This window comes from Filicampus tigris, chromosome 13, assembly GCF_054856515.1.
Source record: "Filicampus tigris isolate MCC_2025a chromosome 13, RoL_Ftig_1.0, whole genome shotgun sequence".
Lineage (NCBI taxonomy): Eukaryota > Metazoa > Chordata > Actinopteri > Syngnathiformes > Syngnathidae > Filicampus > Filicampus tigris.
In genome coordinates, this window is record NC_141229.1 from 1,944,410 (window position 1) to 1,965,317 (window position 20,908).

The following is a 20,908-nucleotide window of genomic DNA, read 5'->3' on the forward strand; positions in this document are numbered from 1 at the left end:
TTCCAGAAATTGAATTGTAGATATCCCGACCTGTCTGAGTCTCAATTTACTGTGTTCTAAAAGTCATTGTTGAAGTTGTGAACTATTATTTCCTCATTTCCGTTTTTGCGTAACGAGCATCTCCTTTCGCCGTTTCTGACGTCACCAGACTCTTTCTTCACTGTGGCCGGCCGTAACGAGTAAGCGGCGCGGCTCCGCGAGCAACCATTGGCTGGTGGCAACACGCCCAGCCAATCGCGCTTAAGCTCCGCCTATTAATTCACTCAGTATGGCGCGTTCAGGAGACCCGCATCAGCTCGGTGAACGGGACAGTTTTGAAATAAACTGTTACCATCGCTGTCCGGTGAAAAGCACATGTCCACTTTTGGAAAAATGTTCACGTTAATGCGATGTCTGTAACGCGGAAAAACCATGCACGTAAAAATAAGAAAATTGAAAAAAAATGGACATAAGTGATTTTCACAGGACAGCGACGAAAGTCATCTATAATCTTATCTATTCGTCTCTGAATTATACTGAAGGCATTTCTAAGTGACGGCGTCGGCTACATAAAGTATTTGGCTTAACGACAATCAAGCAAGGGTGCAACGTTTTCAAATTTGACGAGGTTCAGGAGGCGCACTCGTTTGTGCGTTTAAGGTTGCGTGCCGGTGGTCAAAAGTTTCAAAATATCTGAACTAAAGCGTGACAATTCGTGCCGTCAATAGCGTCGCTACTTTCGTTCAAAGAGACGTGTGGGCGTCATTTAACGGGCCACTCCATGCAGCCTAGCATTAGCACACAGACATTTCCGAGCTTTGTTCTGGTACGTAAAGTGGATAAAAACTTGGTCAACAAGCCGCCAGTGATCCCGCTCGAGCCGGGACAGTTGGTTGCTTCGCGTCGCGGATTAGTTGTCGTCGTCACAAACACACGTTCGGCGAGAAGGTGCAACGCAACCCAACCTTCGCTGTTACACTGAGCCCGAACAGGTGAGTCCGGTGCCGGTGAGTTCGATTGGATCACTCTTTGACAAGAGCGAAGCGGCACAAGGCTCGCTTCCACGCGGCCGCCTACTTCTCGCGTCCAAACAAAAGAGCCGCCGAGATGCTCTCCGGAGGCCCGGCGGATGAGACGTCACTCCACCGGGGGGTTCGCTTCTAGTTCCTGCCGTGCTGATCGCTTCCCTCCCTTTTTTTTTGTTCTAGAGCGGCTGCCCGAGCATGCCGCTCCTTCACAGGAAAGCCTTCGTTCGCCAGGAACCTCCGGCCGACCTGCGCCCCGACGAGGAGGTCTTCCTTTGCCGCATCACACATGAAATCTTCCGCAGCTACGAGTGAGTTTACCTGGCCGGCGGTCGCCAGCGCCGCCGCCATCATTCAGCGACGTCAACATCACCTGTGCCCGGCCTCGTGACGTCACGGCACGGTGGTCCCATTCAGTAGCTCGCGATAAACTTCCACAAAAAGTACTTGAATCACAACAATACAAGCGGACACATGTTCTTTCACTATATATTAGTTTGTGTGTGATTGTATGTTTACATCGAAGCACTTCAATGGCAGGTGTATTGTTAGCAGAGTTGGCGTTGGTCTTAGCTGTCACTTGTTAGCTACTTTTAGCCGCTAGCTGCTAACAGGCCAAGCGCGGTCGAGACGTTCCCTTCTTAAAGGGCAATAAGACACTAGTTCCCTGACTTCATTGTAACTTTATTGAACAGCACAGTGAGTGAATGAATGAATGACCCCTGTTCTCTTTTGATGGCTAACAAAAAACTTAGTCGACATGTTCCAATATGGGAGTCTTGTATTGAATACGTTTTGACTATCAAGTGTGGCTCACTACTTAGACTGCCAGTCCCTCAAGCCCGTAGTACTACCAAACCAGCAGACTACCAACCCAATCAACCAACCCAAGATTGGCAAACTACTAAAACTGCCTGATTCCTCAGAGTGACCGCCTGACTGACAACCAAGAGTGGCCTAGTGACAACAAAGACCAACCAACCGACTTCCACGGCTCACACAACCACGTGTCACCAACTAGAAGCGAGCGAGCGACTCTACTAAAAGACACTGACATGCGGACTAACAAGACCTTGGTGGCAGAGCCGTCAGTACCGCAGCCCCTCTAACCATTGGAACACTCCCTACTAAAACCTGTCATGCCTCTTCTCTGATCAATGACTGAATGAATTGCACCTGCTAAAATCTGCGTGTACCCGTGGAAGCGGCGGCTGTTCAATGTGTTTTCACATTGAACATTGTACAAAAATAGACTCTGCCACCTCTGTAAGTGTCTCTCTACTAAAAATGCATGCTGCTACCCTGCACATTTTCAAAAAACAACCCCAAGCGCTGTTTTGTTTCTTCAACTATTTGTCGTTGGGTCCTATTGGAAGGTGCTTAGTAAATCTGTCATCCTCAGTGAATTTTTCGAGAGGACCATCCTTTGCAACAGCCTGGTTTGGAGCTGCTCCCTGACGGGCCGAGCGGGCCTCACCTATCTGGAGGCGGTGGAGAGCGAGCGGCGGGCCAAGCAGAGCCTCCAGAACTTTCCGTCCGCTTTGGTGCGGCCGCTGCTGCACCTGGCGGCACTCGGCCTCCGTGGCCGCCTGAGCGAGCTCTGTGAGGACATCTACGCCTTCGCCAAAGAGCGCTTCTTCCCTGGCGAGACGGTGGATGTCAGTGGACACAACGGAGCCAGGTAGAACACGGCCGGTTCTTGACGGAGGGAAACCGACTGCATCGAAACAACAGATTTGAGCCCAGTTCAGTCGCTTTGCTTCACAGCTGCCTTTCAGGCACATTTTTTAAATATGCAAAATTAGTCTGAGGTTTGATGAATCAACTTGTCCATGCTAATCTATTTGCAACTACTCCCATTACTTGAGTGGAGCTTCTGTTTTGCCTGTTTGGCAGAAGCAATTTTCTGATTGAATGAAGCTTGATTTGATTGGATCATTTTGTAGGTCACCTTCCATGTATGTTTAAATTAGAGCTTCAAAAATCACTCATCTTATTGGCTTACAGAAATAAGGTTTGGTGAGTACCGATTATCACCGCCAATACCAGCATTATTTCAAGGTATCAGTACTCACGACAGTGTTGAAACTCGTATCGGCCGCCCTCTTGTGGCTGTTTGACTGTGGCTGTTGAAATTAGAGGAATGGAAAATTACTGAAATGTTTATTTTATGCATTTTTAAGAGAAATTGTGATCTGTATTGGTCTTTATGTCATTGTTTTTTGGGGGAAATTTTATGCATCAAAAATACTAAAATACTAGTATTGGTGACTACTCAATAATTGTGTATTTGTACTTCTAAAAGTGGTATTAAATAAGGATAGACCGATTATAGGCTCCGATATTCAGTGTTTTGACGAATATCTGCAATGGCTTATTTTCAAAAGAAATCTGATGGCCGATAGTAAATCATTTTGAAACCGTTAACTTCAAGCTTTTGTTTGAAGTCAAAAGAAAGATGTGAAAGTGAAATTTGAACATTTCTGTCATTTTGGAGGACTATATTTACTGTAGAAAAACTATGTAGAGCTATTTTAAGTTTTCATTTAACTTTTGAAGACATGCTGAGAGCGTCGGCTCTCTTGACTCCTAATAATCGGTATCAGCCCTGAAAAAAATCGGTCTATCTGTAATATTGAACTCGCTAGATTGCAAAATTGAATCTGCGGTGGTCATTTACCCACACAGACTGTTACTGCAGACTCTCATAGAAATAAGTTGTCATCATGGCATTGAGCCAGGAGCAAACGGTAGAGCGTCCAAAATTTGCCGTCGTTTCACACAAGTGTAATTTGTCTTCTGCAAAGCAGAACAGTTAGCCGTTTAGCAGCCAACGCTAACCTGAGCTCACAGCCAACTCTCCACTCTCAACCGCTGAAACCCATGTCACTCACCAGGCAGGGATAGTCGATTCTCAGAATATTTGATCGCCCAAGGCCTGGTTCACATCGCAATCGAGTCTGTACAAATCTTAAGTAAATTCTTGCTTGTGTGTGTGTGTGTGTGTGTGTGTGTGTGTGTGTGTGTGTGTGTGTGTGTGTTTAGGCACTTGTGCGAGATCCTTCAGGTCAACTCGCCGCATTCTAGCACAAACGGAGCGCCGGCTGCCAATGGACACAAGTCAGCTGACAGCAACATCATTGTCATCAGTGACAGCGATGATGATGATGAAGAAGCCGCCGCCTTTCAGAGTCCCAGCAGGTCAAAAAAAAAGTCAGAGCTGTCGAATGCGTTTTCACCACTGGCGCGCTTGTAACTTGCAAACTACATTAAGTCACTGGGCTCGTCTAACGGTACACCAAAAATCACTCAAAAATTGATTTTATTTATTTTTTTATTCATTTTTTGGTAGAGGGAGATAACGCAACAATTGTTTATATCAATTTTACTAGGGCCTGAACGGTAAGTTAATTGTAATAGCTGATTAAGTACTGATTATAGGATTAGTTTCTCTTAAAATAGTAAATGTTCAATGTTGTAGTCATCCGAAATATGCTTTGCAGAGTTATGCTGTTTTTTTTTTTTTTGGGGTGTTTTTGTACTTTGAACAAGTTATAAAAAAGTTTGAAAAGTAAAAAGTACATCAGTAAGTATTGGAAAAATAGTCAAATCCTCTGCCCGTTGTTCACGTTTTTGTTGCGTTAAAGGACCTACAAATCATTTCATAATACTGTACATTTTTTTTTAATCGGCCTATTAGTCAATCAGAATTTTTTTTCTGCCCTATACTGTACCTGTAGCTGCATCAGATTCCAAATATCCATATCAGTCAAGCCCTTATTTTGATGTTGCATCACTACATTCAAACAGGAGTCGAGAAAATTGGCATACTTGTGCCGACCACGTAAAATGATTTGGCGGGCCAGATATGGCTCAAGGGCTTTGATTTTGACACCTGTGTCCTTGATGGATGGATGAACATGTCACATGACCGTGTGTGTGTGTGTATAAACAGAAAGAGGAAGAAACCTCTGAGTCCGTCGGTGTTCAAGTACGAGGTGAGGATAATGACGGAGGAGCACAGCGAGCCGTTTGTCGTCAGAGCCAATCAGATCAGGTGACGCACACATCACCTGTCCATATTTAGGCAAAAGCTGTGGAGTGGGCGTGGCTTTGACGCTGCAGCTTTGTTGTGTTCAGTCGTAGGAAGAACGTGATGTCCCGCGAGCGCCTGAAGCTGCTGCTCAAGCAGCACTGTGAGCCCGTCAACGGGATCGTTCGGCTCAAGGTGAGGAGCTCCCCCCCCCTTCACTCTCCCTACTGTCATTACCCACAATGCTTCACTTCCTCTGATGTTACTTCCTCTGCGTCCGGCAGGCATCCAGCGTGGTGAAGTACCGGCTGGCTGAGCAGAACTTCTCCCATTTCTTCCCAGATGAACCGCCCCAGTTCCCCTGCAGTGTCAAGATGGAGGGGCGGGGCTCACCGGCGCAGGTGAGAGGAAGTTTTTAGTAAACCCGTAACCATCCAAATCAATGTGTGCTGGAGCTTTTTCAGGACTGTCAATTTGAAATGATGTCCTGCTTTTCATTTAAAGGGGTGCAAATATTTCTTAGTTGCAGCCATGGAAAATAATGTATTGCTCACCAATAACTCCATTTTTATTTTATGACATTAAAAAGCTGTTTTGAAGTGTTTTCTTCAGTTGTATTACTTGATTATATTGTTTAGATTCATATTAAATATAATCCATGTAAGGAAAAAAAAAAAATCACTGGGCTGTTCAAATGTTTTCACGTGACTATGAAACAGCAGGCGAGCGCGTGGTTGCTGAAGGCAGCGGAGGAGAACCTGAAGCTGCTGCAGCAGAAAGAGGAAATGATGGCCCAGGCGAGGCTGAAGAGGGACAAGGAGGAGGTGCAGGGGGCCAAGGAGAAGCTGAAGGAAGAGCAGAGGCAGCGCTTTGAGGAGGAGAAGCAGAAGAGGAGAGAGGAGAAGGAGCGCAGGAAGCAGGAAAAGGATCTGGTGAGTCTCATGAGCTTTTTAGACAAACAATTCTTTCAAAATGGAATCTCTTGAATTCAAATTCAAACACTTGACATAAAGATATTTGCCATCTCTTTCAATTTTGTTTTTAAATGAATCTAAATGATTTCATGTACAGTGTATATATTTTTTACCATTAAAAAATCCACAATTTCAATTAAAATTCAGAAAATGATGGTACAAAATGCTGCAAGTCATGACTTTGATTTGAATGGTAAGAGAGATTTTGACTAAAATATTTTACTATCAAAAAACTGAAAATAAAAAGTCACAAATACATCTTAAATTCAAAAACCGATAGCAACAATAAAATACCTAATACCGTTTTTTCCTCCCCAACATCAAAATTTTCAGCGTCAAAAATTCTACATGCTAATTTCAAATTCATACTCGGGTGGAACAAAAATATTACAGGATACACCGGTGCCATCTGAGTTTTCATTTGAATTTTAAGATGTTGAATTTTTGACAGAATTGTTTTAAATGGTTCAACAAAAATCAATGTTATGAATTGAAATTCAAAGTCAGATGGCAAGGACATACTTTAGAGCTGGTGAAAAATAAACTTGTGGGGCTGATGACCCGAGTAATCTAAGGAATAATGGATTCTTAAAAAGATTCTTTGGTGACAACGCAAAGAAGAAAAAAAATCTCTGTTCTGAAGTGTCTCACTTGGGCTTTGCAGGAGCGCGAAAAGCTGAAGGAGGAGAAAAAGAAATACGCAGAGAAGCTGAAACTGTGGAACAAACCCAGGGAGGACATGGAGTGTGAAGACCTGAAGGTCAGTACTGAAGGCATCGGCGGGGCCCGCCGTTGCCGCCGCACCCTCAGCTTCTCATTTCCTCCTCACAGGATCTGCCCACTCCCGCGCCCGTCAGGACTCGTCTGCCGGCCGAGCTCTTCGGAGAAGCCATGATGGTCCTGGAGTTCCTGCGGGCCTTCGGCGAGGACTTTGGACTCAAGGACGAATTCCCGGAAGGAGTCTCGCTCGGTAAGAAACGTGGCCTGGGAAGTGTTCGCTGCAGTCCTTGTCCGCCGATCCTCATGTATGTGTCACCCGTCATCGACGAAAGGCTGCCGGTTTGCACCACCGTCAACTGGTCCCAGGCGGAAATTGGTGGGGCCACTGATGACATACCTTGCAAACGACTAAATGAATAAAAGATTCAAATCAAATCAAATGCAAATATCCAGCCTCATTGAACACCAAATAGTGAAACAAAACAAATACTGCTAACTACATTGCACCTGATCGACCATTTAATCATATTACCAGAGCTGGGCGTTTTGCTACCAACTAAACGTCGGCAGCATGGGTACCCTTCCGTTGTCAGTCATTCGCCTTTTTTTCCCCAGAAGGGAAAAAATAGTACCTGTCTATAGGCCGCTCCGCCTCTAATTTTAAACAATGTGGATACTGTATGTATGTACATTTTGGAAATTGACTTCCTCTCCTCATTCAACTTGGATTTCCAATCACACCTTGAAGTTGCTCTCCTTGTAAATTTGCGAGTCCCCGTCAGTCTCCAAGTGACCCCTCGCTCTCTCTTTGGCTCCCTCCATGTGCAGAGGTTCTGGAGGAGGCCCTTGTGGGATGTAATCCAGATGGTCCCCTTTGTGAGATGCTCTTCTTTTTCATCACGGCCATCTTTCAGGCTCTGGATGAGGAGCGAGAGGAGGCGGCCAAAGATGTGCACGAAGGTGAGACATGAGTAGAGATGTCGAGACGCCTTTCTTGATTTGAGCCGAGCTCCGTGCATGCACAGTGGTTCCTTGATGATTTTGATCTGATCATTCTCACGTTGCACTGTAATGAGTTTGATTCTGCTTCAGGCCGCATGAGGAGTCCTTTTTGTGTCTTGACATAACAATAATAAAAAAAAAAAATAAAGCCAAGTGTTTGTAAAGATTGAAGATTTAAAAGACGACACACGTACAAAATAAAATCTGGATCCAGATTAGAGACGGACCGATACCATTTTTTCAGGGCCGATACCGGTGCCGATTATTAGTGGTCATGGAGGCAGGGATCTGATATTCATTTGCAGTAACATTTACATCATATTATTATAATACGTTTTTGAAAATATGCATCTTTGTTGTAAAATTCTAACAAAGTTCAGAGAGCTCCCAGGGCCATCCGATGTCTTAAAAAGTTACATAAAAACTGGAATAGAAAACTGTAGTCAGTAGAATCTCTTTCAACCCCAAATTTAAACAAATAGTTCCTTGAAGTTAACACGGTTATTTATCGGCCATCAGATTTAAAAAAAAAAAAAAAAAAAAAAAGGCCAATGCCAATATTTGTCAAAATGCAGAATAATTTTTGAAGTAGTCTACCTAAAAAAATGCTTAAATAAAATCGGTACGTATCTAGATGATTTTATTTTCTACAACCTCTTGACAAAATAAAATGCAGTAAATTCAACATGCTACTTTTTTCAGTCTGTGTTTTTTTGTTTTTGTTTTTCTTTTCCCTCTCAGCGTAAAGCTCCACTAGTGACCTGAACTGGTGTAACCGAAATGGCTCCGTTTGGTTTTTCTGTTGCTTTGCACTTTAACATAACATTTGTTAAAACCTGACAATTATCACCTCAAAAGGGAAATTAATCATGTGAAAAGGTGACATTGATCTCATCAAAACGTGGAATTGATCATGCCCCAAACTTGCTATTGAACTGTTTTGCTTTTTGTTGTGGCAGCCATACGCTTCTGCAGAAATCAAACACTTTTTTTGTGCGCCAGATCCCTCCGAAGCTCAGGACGACGATGGCGAGCGGGCCGACTCGGCCGAGAGCGCCGCCCTGACGTCGGCCGCCGCCTGGTCTCAGCTCCATCTGGGCTGCAGCCTCCAGGAAGTGGACCTGGACAGCTGCACGCTGTCGGAAATCCTGCGTCTGCACATCCTGGCGTCCGGCGCCGACTGTAACTACGTCAACCCCAAGTTCCGCTACCAGAAGCAGGGCGGCTTCACGTCCATGGACGACCCGTGCGTGGAGCTCTGCTCGGCCCGGCCGGCGCTGATCAGGAAGCTGGCGTGCACGCCCGTCTACGACCTGACGCCAGGTGAGCCGGCGCCCCCGAACACACGCCCTTGCCTTCTTTGAAAAATCTAACGGCGACTTAATATCGGTCGGGCCCCCGAGTTCTAAGAAGTTAACCCAGCTGGCGTTTGCGGGTTTTTGTCCAGGTGAGAAGCTGAGCATCCTGCAGGCGCTGACGGGCAAACTGCTGACGTTGGCGTCGAGCAGAGATCTGATCGAGGACTGCGTGGAGGAGCAACGCGCCGCCAGGCAGGAGCTGAGGGAGGTTCGGGCCGAGCAGCACCGCAGAGAGCGAGAGGAGGCGGCGCACAGGTAACGCGTGCGCACGCGCCACCCCGGCTAACGTCAACTCGGCGTGACGGGCGTACGTTGCCTCCCTCAGGGTGCGCCTTCGCAAAGAGGAGCGGCTACGCGAGCAAGAGCAGCGCCTCAAGATGAGAGAGCTGGAACTGAAGGACCACGAGATGAATGCTTCGGCACTGACCAAGACCACAAAAGGTTGGCCTGGGGCAATATGGCTGAGTAATTAAAAAAAAAAAAAAATGTTACGCTCCACAAAATATCATTTTAAGCCTTCTGTTACCTTTCACTTTACCAGCATCTTTTACCCTCGGCCATAACGTGAACCCGGCAGTTTGAAGTGATTGGAACGCAATATGTTATTGAAAAGCATTTTGATGGCACGTTTAAAAAAATGTAAACATCATTACGACTTTTACATGGTAAACTAGCTGCACTGTGTTGGCAGCCACGTTGTTAGTTTAAGCAGTGCACCTCACTGACGGCTCGGCTCGTCTCTCCCCTCAGCCGAAGTCAAAGACTTGCCCACGACCTCCGACCCCAAAGCTCCAACCGGCCCCGCCACAACGCTGACGGCCGAGGAAGTGGAAGAAGAACAGGAGAAGGTGAGCTGCCCACCAACACCAAACACTTTTCTGCCGCTGTCCGGTGTGAAATATGGTCCTATCGATATGGTAGGAGCCGTGAATTTGCCGCTTTCCAAGGTTTTAGCGGCTAGCGGCTGCGTCTAAGGGGCGGAAAGCTGACATGAGTTGAAAGTAGGGCCCAACTGATCAGTCAGACGATAAAATGAGATGACTATTTTAGGGAATCATCAAATTGGGAAATCAGGAGAATATTTAAGATAGCGTTATAATGCAATGAAAATAATCATTACACAATAACGCAATGTTATTTTAGGAGGAATGAAAAACTTCCACTTCGTAGTTTTAAGTGTACGGCGGCACTGGCATGAGCATGAATGACGGCTTGGAAAGATTTTTACGCTTTAGAGGTGTCCCAGACAAGGACATAAGATATGTACTAAATGTTAACAAAAGAAAAATTGCTATCCACATCGGGCTTTTCACGCGCATCTCGGGGTCCCTCGCGCAGGTACGCGAGCTGCTGGAGCGCATCCAGAAGGCGGCGGCGTGCACAAGCCTGCATCCGCTGGGCCGGGACCGCCTCTACCGCCGCTACTGGCTCCTCCCCTCGGCATCTGCGCTCTTTGTGGAGGAGGACGGCTTTGGCCTGACCGAGGATATGTTGCGGCCGCGTCCGAAAGCCGCCCAGGACGACGACGACGACGCCGCCGCCGACGACATGGAGGACGGCCATCATGTCCAGGAGGAGCCCGCGGAGGGAAGGTGGGTCGGAAAGTTAATGTTTACAGGCAACATTTCTGCAATACAATGACGGGGGGCCTGCTGAGTTGGGTTTGCACGAATGTTAGTATCATTAAAAATAATTGGTAATTGCAGCCCTACGATAAGTGGATCAGATAACAGTTAGTTTTGTTCAGTCGTCAGTTAATGGCGAAGTCAACCCCGAACATTGCACAAGAGTTATGTTCTATGCAGGCCCACTAGTCTAGACACAGTGTTCTGATGAATATTACGTTTGAGGAATATGAGTTGAGCAATAAAATCCATCCGTTTTTGTCCATCTCGGGGCGGCCAGTTTTTCACTTGCTATCGACTGGAAGTGACATCAGGTAACAACCAATCACGGCTCAGCTTCAGAAAACAGTTCAGCCGGCTTCCGTGATGTCAACTGGCAACTGTGATGTCATTTTCAGTCGACAGAAGTGACAAAATGGCCGCCTCCCTGAGATGGATAAAAAAAGGTGGATTTTGCCGCTTTACTCGTATTCCACAAACTCAATCTTGAGAGCAGTGAAGGCGCTTCGAACATACAAGATTTTTTTTTTTTTGGTTGACTTCCCTTTCAGTAAAAATTTTTGTGGTACAAATGTTGTTTTTTTTTTTTTAAATGTTTTTATTTGAAAGGGGAGAAATTAACAATCAGGTGAGTTCTGGTTTTGGTTGCGGTCCAGAATGATCCATGTTTCCCCCGTTCTTGTCCCCGCAGTGTCGGCTCGAGCCCGGCCCCCCTGCATCGCTGCGGCCCGCCGGTCAACCGTCCCAACCAGTGGTTCTTCTACAGCTCGGTGGAGGAGCTGGACCAGCTGATGGACGCGCTGAACCCGCGAGGCTATCGCGAGAGCGGCCTGAAGGAGGTGCTGCTGCAGGAGCGCGAGCGTCTGCTGGAGGTTCTGCAGGCCTGCCAGCGCAGCAAGTACACCTGCACCGGTACTAAGCAAACACACAAACGTGCTGGTGAATCGTACGCTGACCATTTGGCATCATCCTGCGCATCGAATTTGCTGACGTGGAATCACGAACGCAATTTGGAGTGATTGCTAGTACTGGGCGTTAAAATAAATCACTCAATATCGGGACAGTTCATCAAAATCAGTTAAAATAGTCACAAAGTATAGTTGTCACATTTACATTGGATTTAATATCTTAGAGCATACTCGAACCTTCTCTTGGAATGAGAATCTTCCCTGAGGGCTAGAATCTTCCTTTGGGCCTAGAGCATCCCCTCAGGAATGGGAACCTTTTGGGGCGCAAACCGTCGCTGCGGCGAAACACACCTGGCGTGCCTCGTCTCATCACATGGTGTTGACCATCACGCGTCGCCTTTTGTCCAGATGATCCCGAGTCGTCCCGATCCGTCCCAGAATGCACCGCTGCAGCCGAGACCCTCATGGAGGGCAGGCTGAGGGACTTGCTGCTGGACATCGAGGACCGCATCCACCAGGGAACTCTCGGGACTCTCAAGGTAGCGCCATCGCTTACACTATGCTGTCATAGTGTGATGATGTCACAGCCACACTGGCTTGACTCCTTTCCAGGTGATGGACAGACAGGAGTGGCGTGCAGCGTTGGAGGCGGGACACTACGAGCTGCTGATTGCGGATGGAAGCGAAGCTATGGAGGTGAACTCTGCTCACCTGAAGGCCGGAGACAGGTATGAATGCGGGCAAGATGGCTATAAAGACAGAAGACTCTAAAAACGTGAGATACGGGCTTGTGTGAGGACATGGAGGGACATGATTGAAGAAGATAGATGGGTATGAGGACACAGAGACTGACTGGTATGACGCCAAGACTGGGGCTATGATGGGCTGGTACAAAGAAAAAGAAACCAACAGGTGTGAAGACAAAGATATATGGAAAGGAAGACAGACGTAGAGGCATCTGTCTGAATACGCAGACAGATGGGTATGAAGGTGTAGACATAGACATCAGAGACGGACGGACGGACAAAAATGACAAATGAAGACGGACTGGATCTGAAGACATTAGTGACATGTATGAGGGCAAATGGGAAGGCAAACATGAAGATCTTGAGGTGAGGGTGGCCGTTACATTAACAGACTGATATGGAGATGGGTATGAATACAGTAGAGACCCGTTGGAAGACAGAAGGATGGATGTTGTATGAAGACAGACGGGTATGGAGACCGAGAGACAAGTGTGTTACAAACAGACAGGTGGGAAAACGGACAAGTATGATGACACATGAAGTGGTGGCTGTGAGAACATTAGACGGGTATGAAGACAAATGTCTCCCCGAATGAGCTGCAAGTGTGTGTGCATGCGTGCGTAGGTTGGCAGCGGACAAGATGTTGGCAGTGAGAAGTCTGGCTCAGGCGCTGGGCCACGTGGAACATGGCATCGAGAGACGCTTCCTCAAAGCTCCACTAGGTAGGTCTGAAGCTCCACCGCTACCCAACTAATTCCGTGTAGTCAGTTCCCACCGGTATGAAAACGTTAGACGGCATCGAGAGAGACTGCCCTGAAAGTGCTTGTACCAGGACGTGATAGACGGGCATGGAGACATGACCACTCAACCAATGAGATGCTTCCGCCATTTTTTTTTTTTTGCCAAACTCGACGGATCGGTCAAAAGGCAGACGGCGCACTTGTTGACGATGTCACGCAGACTGCCGTGCAAACGGACGGTCTGAAGCATTTCGCATTGCCTGACCGGCTGGCCTTGAGACTTGTTGGTGGCCTGATGCCGCCTAGCCGGGTTGCCGTGCACTTGCGCTAAATTCCAGCACGCTCCGTTTTCTTTGGGAGACTTTTCTCGAGTCTCCAGCAGGCCGCCTTGAAATGAGCTCCCGTTTGATTTTGGTTGTCAACCTGCCCAAGTCGGTACAAAGTGTAACGAAAACAAATGTCCAAAAAGCTTTTGCGTCCATAAGCACTTGCGCCCCCTGCTGCCTAAGTGCGCTAAGCTAACATGTGGCTAACGGCGCCGCAGGTGAGGATGAGGCCAAGAAAGAGCAGAAGAGCAAAAAAGGCAAGAAGAAGGACGAGGACCAGGCCAGCGACGGTATGATTGACGGGTGCCCTCGTCATCACGTTGTCTGCCGTTGCTCCGCCCTCTCTCACGTTTCATTCTTTTTCCTTGCTCGCCTTCATCTCACTGTTGACTTATTCTTCTCATCTTCTCACTGTTTTGCCTTTTCTTTTTTCATTTTTTTTCTTCTCTCTCACACTCTCCTTCTCTCACTCGTGCACACTTTTGCTTGCTCTCTATTTCTCTCTCGCTACCTTTCATTTTTTTGTTCCTGCTCCTCATGATTTCCCCCCCCCCCCCCCTTTGCATTGTCTTTCTTTTTCTCAGACGGCAGTGACAGCAGTCGCGCAGTGAAGTCTGTGTTGGAGCGCTGGAGAGAATCTCTGCTGTCGTCTTCCAGTCTGTCTCAGGTCATTGGTCCCGCCTCTCATTGGCTACTTGTACCTGTGCTCCCCCCCCCCCCGACCCCCAAATTCTGAACGTGCCTTTGTGGCTTTCCACGTGTAGGTTTTTGTTCACTTAGCCATCCTGGAGAGAAGCGTTCTGTGGTCTCGCTCCATCCTGAACGCCCGCTGTCGCGTGTGCCGCCGCAAAGGCGACGCCGACAACATGCTGCTGTGCGACGCGTGCGACCGCGGCCACCACACGCACTGCCTCAGGCCGCGCCTCAAGGTTCCCTGCGCCCCCCCCCCCCCCCCCCCCCCCAACCCTCCCTCACACCCCGGAGACGGGACGCCTGCGCATGGGCGTCTCGCTAACTGCCCCTTTACGCTCCCCAGAGTGTTCCAGAGGGCGAATGGTTCTGTCCCGACTGCCGGCCCAAAAAGAGATCCGGCCGCCTTCCTTCTCGCCAGTATTCTTCACTGGATGAAGATGAGGATGAGGAAGAGGAGACCGAAGAAGAGGATGAAGAGGAGTCAGAGGAAGAGCCAGAGGTTGTTGTGAGGCGAGTGTTGTGATACTCTTAAATGAGCTTTGCACTTATTTGTTGCGTTTCTGCTTTCGAGCATTTTTTTTTTTCAAACGACTTTGAAAACCCACAGAATACTCAATAATCTGCTTTTGTGTAAACCACCTCCACCTACTGGAAATATAGACTTCTTTTACCAAGAAGGGAAAAAAAGTGAGTCTACCTTTTTCAATTCTTTAATAATCAGCAGTAGGCCATAAGTATGTGTTACAAAATATACCTTTTTTTTTTTTTTCTTCCCCACCCTGGGAACCTCAGAAAACCAGCTTTTTGCGAAGAAACATGAAGCAGAACAGTGACTTTGATGCAAATATTTGTTATTTTAGTGACTCTTTTGAGTGTAAAATGCCTCAACTTGTCCGACATCCAACCTCTTGGGCGGTTGTGTCAATGTTTTCCCTCGTAATCGCTTATCAACTGGCAAACTAGACTGATCGCAAATCTAAAATGGTGCATCGCTGCCATCTACTGGCGATTGTGCAGCAGTTGAGTTGTACAGCACCAGACCTTCCTGCACCCTTCCCTGATGAGAAAGGGAATCGATGAGTACACGACACTCCGTGAAGGTGATCAATTAATTGATCTGCCATCTTTGGCTTGGCTGCTCTCCTGAGTGACTATTGTCTTATCAGATGCTCAGAATTTAGCGGCTCTTAACATTCGCTTAGTTTTTGATTAGCTGATATTCAATTAGTTCATCGTTGGCTCCTCTTGATAGATGACAATGTTACTATCTTATTTTATTGTTAGCTGCTGATGTAAGATTGTCTGTTATTATTATCTTAACTTCTTATGAGTAGAGGTGCAACACTTAATCGACAACTCATCGGACTGTTTTGATAGTCAGATAGTTGTCTCGGGACCATGTTTAACTTCACCTTGTCCAATCTTTGTTGTTTCTGCCTCTCAACAGCAAATATTCTGTCCAGAGTGATAGAGAAAAAAAAGAATTTTTTTCTGGCAAAAGTTTCTGTCCAAACCAGTCACTGAATCATAATCCGTTGTTTGTGAATTTTCTCCAATGTCAATTGTAAATAATGTCCTCTTTGAGTAAAAGGATGTAAATGAAAAATAACATTTATGTAATACAGCAGTTAATTGAAAAATATAAGTGACAGATTGATTGATCTATTAAAATAATTTAGTTGCAGCCATTAGGTTTTTCTTAACTGCCGTTGTTAGCTGCTGCAGTTACTAGCTTAGCTTCTTCTTATCCGCTGACGTTGCCTTGAATGCAATTATTAGCTTAACCTGTGTTATCTGATGTTACTCAGCTGCTGCTATATTTAGCTTTTTATCACCCGATGTTATTTGGAGAGCTTTCTGGGCGGAGATTCTGTGTCTAAAAATAGGAGACTCATGTAACATCACTTGCTTTTGTTGGCGGGTATGAATAGATTATTCATTCATTTATGCCGCATCTTATTAGCAGCTTTTGAAAACGGCATATTTCTACTCTTCTCCAGTACCAAGAAGAGTCAGGCGGCGCCCCCCAAAGGCAGGAGCAGTCAGGCCATGCCCAAAAGTCAACAGGCCGCACCCAAGAGCGCCGCGGCATCAAATGGGAAAAGTACATCCAAGTAGGTATAGTTCGGTAGCGGGTATTGGTGGTTGCCTTGTGTCGCTTGTCACTGTCATCGTATATTTTATTTATTTATTTTTTTTTGTCTCACTCAGGTCATCAGGCAAGAAGGCCGCGCCCCTTCTGCCCAAGGCCACCGCGGTGGGCAGCAAAAACGACGACGGAGCCAGAAGGTCGTCGGGTCGCAAGAGACCGCCTGCCGCAGGTGCGCTCGCGTTGACGGTCTGGAAGTCGAAACGGGACATTTAACAGGGTTTTTCCTGGCTCAAATTTTGACAGAGGCACTAGCGTCCCTTGCCCCTAAGTTCATAAGTTCAGACATGCATTATCTGTTTGGCTGCCTGCTATTGTGTGAATTCAAAATGGCCGCAACACCTTTGCACTTCACATCACAGATCCCCCTGGTGTGTTCCAACAACATCTTGAGGCTTCCTTCTGTGGCATTAACAGTCAAGATAGCTTGAGTAAAGACATAGACGAACTGATTGTAAAATAACCAACTGAAATTCAATTTTAAGACACCAAGATGCATTAGCTGGCTTCTATAAGAAGAAAAAGCTGCCATTGTCGTGATATGATGATGATGAAGTGTGGTTATGTTTAAAGTTTTCACTTTTTATTGCGTTATTTTGCAATAAAAATAATTATTGCAAAATATAATTATTGCAAAATAAGGCAATGTTATTTTAGGAGGAGAACTAACACCTTTCACTTCTGGGTCATAGCTTTCAGTGTTTTTTTTTTTTTTTTCCTCGTCAGTGAAATGGGCGTCCACTAGAGGGCAGACTATGCCTGTGACAACAAGGGAACGCACATGAACAAAAGCACCCCAGTGTTGTGACTTTAAACAAACAAGCCAACTTAATCCAGCGAGCCTTACTATTTTCACTCGTGAGTCTAAAAAAAACAAAAAACCCAGACGTTAATAGAGGCGACAATTCCGCCACACAGCTCCTACAGAAGTAGTATTGCCACCTCTGAAACGCTTCTATTTGCGTATATGTGTATTTGCTATTTTCATCCCTTTAAATTGGCTCCACATGCATAAAATGTATAATTTATCATGCTATTTAGATATAATTTAAATGGCAATTCTGTAGGCAATATATTTAGCATCACTGATCATGTGACATGAAAATGACCCTAAGCCTGTAAACACTTTGGTCAACATTTTAACGTGGCTCCACCCCGCCCGGCAGACGCGGCGCCGCCCCCATCCCTACCCCGCAAGTTGGTCCTCCCCTCTCCGTCTAGCGCCGCCGCCTCGTCTTCCAGCAGCAGCAGCCGCCGCTCGTCCGGGAGGAACCAAGGTGTCCACGAACTGTCTGCGTGCGAGCTCCTGATCGTGGAGCTGGTCCGCCACGACGACAGCTGGCCCTTCATGAAGCTGGTGACCCGCACGCAGGTCAGCTGGCTTGCCGAGCACGCGCCAGCCGGCCTCGGCGTCGCCACGCTACTTCCCGTCTCGCTCTTGTGTGCAGGTGCCCGACTACTATGACATCATCAGCAAACCCATCGCGCTCAGCACCATCAGAGAAAAAGTCAACAACTGCCAGTACCTCAACTCAGGTATCCCAAACACACACACACACTCAGGTAGTTTGGCAACACACTCACTGGCAACTAGAGCTCAGGGTCAGATTTTATCAGCCGACGCATTAGGCCTTTTCAAAATGATCATAATCGGTGAGAGTTTAAACGCCAACGAAACGTTGATCTATTCCTTTGTCACGACTATGTAAACGTCCAGTGTTGGAGTTGCTCGTAATGATGTTCTTACACCATTTGTCCACTGGACGGCGCTCTGACATTCCAATACTGTACTCATCCTTTCCCTACTGCATGAACGTAATTGTAGCGAAAATGTCATTAGTTGTCTTTGTCAATTTACTTCAAATAAAAGAATTTCGGTCCTACTATTGGGCTGTGCAGAAAAAGGAAGGTCGAACAGTCATTTGGAAATTGTACTTTATTACACAAACACAATATGTAAATTGTGCCACGTTTTATCTTGCACTCAACAAATACTGATATTAGAAAAATACTGAAACTAATAAAAACTAAACTAAAACAAAGTATTTTTGAAAAAATACAAACCTGCTCTCAAAACATGTTGAAATGAAATAGAAACTAACCATAATGGCAAATCAACCTTTACAAACGCAACTCTAACAAGATGTATTGACGTGGGAGAAAAATGGTAAATCTTATGTTGCTTATATGCTCCATACATTTCTGACCTAAAGATAAATTCATCAGTTACAACTTTTTTTGTTTGCACGTTTGTGAATTTGGAAATTCCTCTGTAAAGTTAAATACTAAAGGACAAAGTATTGTCCAATATTATGCTTTAGTTGTTGTGTTAATGACCCCCCCATAAAAAAATAATTTTATTCATACATTTTTTATGGCAAAAAACCCACATCGCCCGGGCCCAACCTGCAATGCTCACTCACTTACAGACGATTCTTAAGCAGACTATCACTCCACCACCCACATTAGCCACACATGACAAATTAGCCACTCGCTCGACTCACTGGCTCTCTCACGCCTCATTCTGCCAGGCTGGGCGCCATTTTGTTAGTTGCTCTCATCCTTTTGAATTCCATCCGTCAGGTGACTTCATCTCGGACGTGGAATTGATGTTCTCCAACTGCCTCCAGTACAACGCTCGCAACACCAATGAGGCCAAGGCCGGCGTGCGCCTGCAACAGTTCTTCCGCGCCCAGCTCAGCAAGTTGGGCCTGGCGGAGCACGCCGCCACCCCACCTGCCAAGCGAGCTCGCCACTGAGCTTGCTCACCCTTTCACTTCCAACCAGGGAAAAAAAAAAAAAAAGAGAGAAAAAAAAACGCCGTCCTCTTGAGAGGTGACTCGTTGACCACATTTGATGGGGCCACAGGGGTCAGGGGTCATTATGAAATGACCCGTTTGTTTGTAGAGCGTCGTCGCGTCCTGCCCGCTCGCCTTGTCCCAACTACTGACCTCTGACCTGCTGCTGTTCAGGGTGTGGACTTCGTGTGGTGCCTCCCTTCAGAATCCTTTTGCACTGACACCAAACACGCTCACATCTTTTGTGTTTCTCAGGGACAACAACACCACCAAAAAAAAAAAAGTAGTGATGTTCTTGCTGGCTACCAAATGATCTTCCCATTCCTTTTGCTCTTTCCATGTTGTCTTTTTTTTTTTTTTTTTTTTTCAGAAATGCCACTAACGATAATCACGTGTGTCGTCGTTAAACTAGTTCACGCATGTGGATTTAAAAAAAAAAAAAAAAAAAAAATAGAAATTCATTTTTGTCTTTGTGACCCTAAAACCATGAACAGGTTTGTTCAAAACTTGACATGTGTTCTTTGGATGCATCCTGGTGCGTATCTTAACACTGATGAGATGTGTTCAACTCTTTCATCTTTTTGTTGCGGACTGGTGCAAGTGCATTTTCCGGGTGCAGGTCAATGTTAATGTTTGCTCCCCTTATTTATTTATGACTGATAGACGACCCACCGCCATCACCACTTTGTCCAGCCTCGTTTTGCAAAAAAATAAAGTTTTTATAAAATGACGTTGTCATCTTGTCTACAACCACACCTTCACATATGAACAGTAGTGTGGTGCGTTAAAGTGCTTGAAACCAAAATGTACAAAGCTCTATTCTGTTCATTTGAAAAACAAGTGAATTGACTTTTAGTTCTTGTATAATGTGCATAGACTGAACATTTTTATACATCTAATCACATGATCGTCAAAAGGACATCTGCAACATTTAAATGAGCAAGGAAAACCTCAACCTAGTGTAAATGAAATAAATTAATAGGCGGAAACGAGCAGTTTTTCTCTTATATTGTGAAACTAACGCATATGTTGCCCCGAGCAGCAATTTTTCCCACGCCCCTCCCTTGAATCGACTCCATTCATTCTCTTAATAGTTTTAGTTCACAGTTGCGCACGCTTAACTCCTGGTTTGATGAACCTGCTTTGTGAAATAGTGTAGACCTTTGGAATAAGATGTTAGACGAAGTAGCATCCATTTTTGCAGGTCATTGCTGTAGCATTTGATTGACAGGCGAGTGGGGCGTGGTTTCAACACATTCAGCAGACATGGCCACAGCGTTCCAGAGTCGAGACAATGCCTTGAATTTGCACGGTTTTGAAACTTTCTTTGAAATACATTTTAAACATAAACTTTTTTGTTTAATAAAATTAAACAATCTTCAACTGTTCGGGTTGTGAACACTGATGGGTCAAATTTACAAAACATTTACTTTCATTTTACAGGGACTTTAAATAATATGCATAACGAATTATGTTGCAATGCTAAAGCACTGTCAAGTGAGCTTGTATGTACTTTTGTGATAAATGAATCATTTTTTCCACCGCACTTACACAAGTTTGAAATCACCTTCAAATTGAAATGGTCTCAAACAATAGGGTCACCTGACCATTAATTTCACCAATTAGCGGTCATAAATGTCAGATTTATTTTCACAAGGCTGCGTCACTTTCGTCCTTTTCTTTCCGTTTGTGGCCGATGAACGTTTTGGGTCTTTTCTTACGATTTGGGCGTCTGATCAAATCGACGCTCACGCTAGACCGGTGCCGGCCGTGGAGGCTACACGGGCACTGATTGGACGATCATCTTATTAATATTCAGTCGCCAATCGCCG

The 20,908-nt window shown here is 45.8% G+C and overlaps 1 protein-coding gene across 2 annotated transcripts; it reads left to right on the plus strand.

Annotated features, from left to right (window-relative positions):
• The first annotated feature begins 279 nt into the window (after positions 1–279).
• Positions 280–19,806, plus strand: baz1a (bromodomain adjacent to zinc finger domain, 1A). Of its 2 annotated transcripts, none has more exons than XM_086049684.1 (29): positions 280–971; positions 1,188–1,315; positions 2,407–2,685; positions 4,050–4,205; positions 4,960–5,061; positions 5,145–5,232; positions 5,322–5,438; positions 5,757–5,969; positions 6,676–6,771; positions 6,843–6,981; positions 7,560–7,691; positions 8,736–9,056; positions 9,181–9,346; positions 9,417–9,532; positions 9,842–9,939; positions 10,430–10,683; positions 11,408–11,628; positions 12,033–12,163; positions 12,237–12,352; positions 12,995–13,092; positions 13,655–13,726; positions 14,021–14,103; positions 14,201–14,365; positions 14,473–14,639; positions 16,130–16,243; positions 16,341–16,450; positions 17,445–17,650; positions 17,727–17,814; positions 18,862–19,806. In XM_086049684.1, the coding sequence occupies exons 2-29, from the start codon at positions 1,203–1,205 to the stop codon at positions 19,035–19,037; spliced, it is 4,137 nt and encodes a 1,378-aa protein (XP_085905810.1). In that variant the 5' UTR covers positions 280–971; positions 1,188–1,202; the 3' UTR covers positions 19,038–19,806. The 2 variants fall into 2 exon arrangements, with proteins under 2 accessions (XP_085905810.1, XP_085905812.1); XM_086049686.1 differs by having other exon boundaries at positions 5,760–5,969.
• Positions 19,807–20,908: the final 1,102 nt, after the last annotated feature.